At 30.2% G+C, this 5652-nt stretch overlaps 1 protein-coding gene across 1 annotated transcript; it reads right to left on the minus strand.

The window, feature by feature from the left end:
• Positions 1 to 1679: 1679 nt before the first annotated feature.
• LOC119680806 (transcription factor mef2A-like) lies at positions 1680 to 2552 on the minus strand. Its single transcript, XM_038093793.1, has 2 exons — positions 2031 to 2552; positions 1680 to 1971 (listed from the first exon to the last, which is right to left on the minus strand). Exons 1-2 carry the CDS (start codon positions 2397 to 2399, stop codon positions 1807 to 1809), a joined length of 534 nt encoding a protein of 177 aa, XP_037949721.1. The 5' UTR covers positions 2400 to 2552; the 3' UTR covers positions 1680 to 1806.
• Between the last annotated feature and the right edge of the window lie 3100 nt (positions 2553 to 5652).

Here is a 5652-nt window from a genome sequence, read left to right on the forward strand (position 1 = left end):
AATCCATGCCGTTTCGATCAAAAGCCAGAACTAGGGAGCTACTTATGCTGAACAGAAGTGGCATCCGACTTGTCACAGGTTTTCTAACTGGACACTGTGGAGTTAAAAAACATTTATTGAATCTAGGTATTACTGGAGACGATAGCTGTAGACTTTGTTACGAAGAAGAGGCAACAGCAGAACATATATGGTGTCACTGTGATAGTCTTGCAAGACTCAGACTTCGCTACTTATGCATTGCCTATCCGCTTATAACGGAATTAGGCAACATCTCTCCAAAGGACATACTGGCATTCTTAACTGCTACTTGTGTATGGAACTGAAGTGGGTATGTCACAATAATCCTCGAGGATGCGGTGACGCGGTGACTACTTCCCAACCCTTCTTTTGAAAAAAAAAAAAAAAAAAAAAAGAGGTGGCGTCAGCGAAAAGGAAACGTATTAATTTGACACATACGTTATTTTGTTCTACTGCCATTAAACTACAAATACACAGAAGTTGAAAAAGAACATTTCCGGCATGCATTACTTTTCTAATTTAATCAAAATAAAACGGCTACTCGTCTTCCATCAAGTTGAACATGTTACATATAGTTTTGATAATTTAAAAGTGGTGATTCTTATGTGGAAGACAGTGATAGCTCTGGTGGATTACAAAAGTGTGAAGACAAGCGTTATCAGGATTTATTAGATATTATCCTAACTCAATCTCATCTGCAATTGGTAAAAGCATTAAATGTGTCACAAGAAACCATCATTAGATGTTTACAAGAAATGGAGAAGATTAATAAACGTCATATGGAAAATCACGAAGTTAATCGTGAAATGCTCCTGCAACGCTACGAAAGAAAATCATTTATGTATCGAATTGTGGCAGGTGACAAAAAATAGATTTATTTTCAAAATCCGAAATTGAATTTTACCTGGTGACAGGTAACAAAAAATAGATTTATTTTCAAAACTCGAAGTCGAGTTTTATCTGGTGAAAGCGTTTGTTCAACACCTAGGCCCAGTCGCTTCGACAAGAAGACCATGCTTTGTCTGGTGGGATCAGACCAGCATTGGGTATTACGAACTGTTGAAGCCTGGGGAAACCGGCGAATGTATAACGCTATCCATAATAAATAATTAATTGAAATCACGCATTGATCAAAAGACGATCAGAATAGTCCAATGTTACAAGGTCTTAACCGTATTTAAATGCACTTTAAACTTTAGAAAATTTAGTTCTATGCAAGTTCTATGTAAAGTTTAAACACACTTCTCTCATTACAAGAGCAGTTTGTACGAATACAATAATATAATATAATATATATTATTTACAAATAAGGCAATAATGATTTAGTTTCTCTAATAGAAATGTTATTTTCTAAATCTCATAAATCACATTTGTTTATGACAACAAACAATTAAAATATAAAAGTTTATTAAGCTGATATAAATCCCACACCCTTTGTGCATGCTTAGAACACACATTTCAATTAGCAAAAGAAAAATCTAATAAAAAGCTTGATTAAATTGTTGACGGAAAGCAAATAATGTTTACAATGCATGGAATTTTTTCTTATCAGCTACATTTTTAAACTTTTATAAAAAAATTGGACTTGAATAGTGAATTTAATAGATTTACAATCAATATACACAAATACATTATTTTTCATCTTTAGAATCAAATTTTAAAGTTTATAAAATAAAAGTAACAAATTCAAAGATTTCAGGTGGTTTTTGCTGTAAAAGGCACGCAAGTTATAATTGGAATTGAATGAGATGACGTCAGTACTGTGCTAACATACTTCGCTAAAGCTCTCTAGAAACGTAAGCAGCTAAGTCTGGAATTACAAAAACAAAGTGCTTTGCATTGTTGTTGTTCAACTTGAATTGAAGGCCAAGAATATTGAAAGCAACGAGTAATAAGAATTTCGCACAATACCAAGGTGTAATGAGAAAACGTAGCAGCAACAAAACAGCTCCACTGAACACAAATTAAAGTTGTTAATTTAATTATTAGAAAAATGTAAAATATTTTCTTACCTTTGAGTTTTGCTGAGTGTATTGCGGCAGTGAATGTGATATGCTTTGTCGGTGTTGGATATTATTTCCGCCGTTGTTATTGTTGTTGTTATAGTAAGGATTCGAGTGTTGTCCTGTGGCCACAGTAATAATATTCGAAGACAAATGTGTCGGTAATACACTTGTTTGTTGTAAATGGGAATGAGAAGAGCTTGAACTGCTGGCACCGCTTGGTGTGTGATGTACTCCTGTATTGCTATTATCAACTTTGTTGTTGTTGTTAATATGAGCTCTGTTATTATTGCTTCTCACTTGGTAACTAAGCGCTTTAAGTTGTGCTCCCAAACCATTTTCTAATCCCGAATTTGTTGTTGTCCAAATCGTTGACATTTTGTTGAGTTATTCGTATGGGGCGCTGCGTTGGAGTGGTTCGCCTTAAAGAAAATCGAGCTGACGGCAAACATTTTGAAGTATTAGTTATTTTTATTTATTAAAATGTATGAAATATACTATTGCAATGTATATGCAAAAACTGAAATTCACTCAAATTAAATTGTATTTTATATCTGATACTGTAATTAATTTTATTATTATAAAAAATAAACAATAACAACACGAGCGCGGAAAGTTTTTTGTTTGCTTAAAATAGAATAATAGCTTGTGAAAATACAAAGAGGCAAACACAAAAATCGCGACAGTCAACTTAAAATAAGAAATTAACGACGTTGAACATTCGATGTTTGTATTAACAATATCTGCAATAAAATATATCGAAAACAATAAATGGAAAAGAGAGATACGAAAAATAAAACAAATTCATAAAAAACAACCGGTTCAGCTGTTAATAGGGTTGCAATGCGTTAACATTTTCAGTTTAGTAGTAGATTTTTAGCTGTCATGACAATTTAAAATTGTACCATGCAAATATATAAATACATATGATTTTGTACTTAACTCGGCAAATATATCGCAATTATAGTATATTGTGGTGTTTTTACATAAAATTCACACACCTATATGCGCTAAAAAGGTTTTTTGAGTTTAAGTGTAAACCTAGTTTAGTAAGAAGATGCTTAATGAAGATCAACAAATTTTATATTATGTATTTTTAATTATTTATATATATATGCTAAGTACGTTTAATAAGTCTAATAGTATATTTACACTATCTCATTTAGGCACTTGCTCATTTATAATAATGAGTAAACGTTCATATTATAACGAGTTCATTTATGTAGCTAATGGAATTTTTATAGACTTTTATAAACTTAATTATATATCACATATATATCATATAATTGATATTTAATCATTTATATACATTTTATGTATCATTTACTTATTGATTTAATAAAACAAAGAATTTATTATATACTTACTTTTTCAGTGTGTTTGCTTACAGTTCAGCTGTTGTTTGTTTACATTTTATATATAAAACATGTGACAAATATTTCAAATTTTAAAAATTTCTCTTATGGAAAATTTATTTTTAAGGGTTCCACTCGATATTTTTCGCCTTAAATGAGTTGATTTATAGATAATGAGCTCATTTATATGAACAATTTTTGTATGATAAATCATTCTCATTAGTAACTATGAGCAATGAGCAAAATCGACTAAATGAGACATTGTGAACGTGAACGTACGATATATGTAAACTAACATAAAACAAAAACAATATGTAACAAAATGTAAACTCAAAAAACTTATGTAAATGATTAAATCTTAAAAATTGAATGCTAACAGATTTTGAAAGCTAATGGCGAAATCCACTAAAGCTAATAAAACTACTGAATGCCATCCTTTACAGTTATAATAGTAAACTTTAAAAATTTCGGAGATACAAATGAAAATGTAATTTTTTCATTAGATTTATTAACAAAAAACATATGATTTTCTTAATTTGGGATAGTACGAACACTTTCCAAATTAACTTAATTTCATTTCGACAAAATTTAGGAAATTTGGTTGTCAGAACATAATATAAAGAACTCAATGCAGTTTCTAATGTATACAACCCTGTATTTAATATTGATTAAGCGCTCTCATAAACTACACAAACGCGAAGACCGTATAAATCAAAATACGGTCTTAATTCTTAGGTTGTTAACTTAGATAAGTCATTTCATTTGCTGGCGTAACATATAATTATTAAGAAAAGTTTATAAAATCGGTGGAAAAAAAATATTACACCTTTGATATTTAAAATTTAATAAAGATATGAATTATAGAATTATATGCATCAATTATAGAGCTTTTTTTGTGCATCTAATTTTCGGGATTTTTTTTGCTTTGTTTTTGCGGTTGAATTAATTGTACATTAATTTGAAATTAATGTGCTATATTTATAAAAACGTGATTTTGTTATTTCATTAGCAGCAACTACGTGTATAATAATTATTTCAGTCACAAAAAAATGAATTCTAAGATATAATGAAAGTGATTATTGAAATTGCCATATCGTGTTCGTGTGCAGTGAAGTTTACTAGAAAAATAATTTTTAAATTTCCTATTGAAGCTTTGAATATTGCGATTTTATTATTAAATTAAAGGCTTGAATTTTGTAATAGAATATTAAAGCCAATGAAATAATAATTTATTACAAAATAATTCATTCGGAGTTTCCATTTTTTAAGTATATTTGCTAATAGAGCGGGCATTGATAAAGATTCATAGCGACTGTAAGTGATCAGAGGAGCTTTTAGAGGAAATAAGAAGATAACATACAATTCCGATTTGAGAAAACTTTTAGATAAATTAGGCGAGATATACAGTCTGGAACAAAGAGTAAAGAATAGATTAGGTCAAATGCAAACTCTTGTGAAACGGGAGATAAAAAATACCCTTTGTATGAGGTAAAGTTCCTCCCGAAATGAATCGAAAACCATGCTTACAAATATATTCATTCTTTATTCATAAAACATGACTAATTCTGGGTTCAAGTCTCACACTGTGGTTTTCGATGCTTTCCACCTACTGCAAAAAAAAAACATCACTAAGAGAATACATTTTTTGTTTGAAAGCCATTTGGAAGCACTTTTCTGGTTGCGGTCTTGTTCTGTGCGCAAACAAGAATATAAGAATTGCTTTTAAAAATATTAATGAGACTTTGTCTATCTTCGAAGGACTATATCCGTCACTTAATTTTGTGAACCGGAATATCATTGTGGTATTAGTTGGTCCATAACAAGGTCTCTAATAGAAAAATGGTTTGTAGCGGAAAAATTACTCCAGGTAATCGCTAGGTTAAAACACTGGTGTATCTGTTGAACTAACTGAGGTTGTTGGCAAGTTATCTGATGAGTCATAATGGCAAGATGGTTCTGTATGAAGGATATTGTCTCTATATTGGAATATTGTCTCTCTATGAACGCTGATGAGAACTCTAATTATAATCTCTGACTGTCTGGCTTTATTTTGCAATGGAAGTTTCAGGAACTAATAATGATTCTGGCTGATGATACTCTTTTAATTCATTTCTATCATTCTATTGCATCACATATCGTATGTAATATATATAATTTACTGAAATAATTTCGATTTTTCAAGCATGCCAACTTGGATGAAGACAGCTATTTTGAGTTACTTTCTTCAATACTGTATATGTATGTATTATATATATATTTATATATAATATGTATTT

This window comes from Teleopsis dalmanni, chromosome 2, assembly GCF_002237135.1.
Source record: "Teleopsis dalmanni isolate 2A chromosome 2, ASM223713v2, whole genome shotgun sequence".
Classification (NCBI taxonomy): Eukaryota; Metazoa; Arthropoda; class Insecta; order Diptera; family Diopsidae; genus Teleopsis; species Teleopsis dalmanni.

Bases quoted from the DNA above. Each gene is read 5' to 3' on its own strand.
- LOC119680806 (XM_038093793.1), bottom strand. From the start codon at position 2,399: ATGTCAACGATTTGGACAACAACAAATTCGGGATTAGAAAATGGTTTG. The intron at 1,972-2,030 runs GTAAGAAAATAT...ATTTGTGTTCAG, and splicing joins ACACTCAGCAAAACTCAAAG to TGGAGCTGTTTTGTTGCTGC.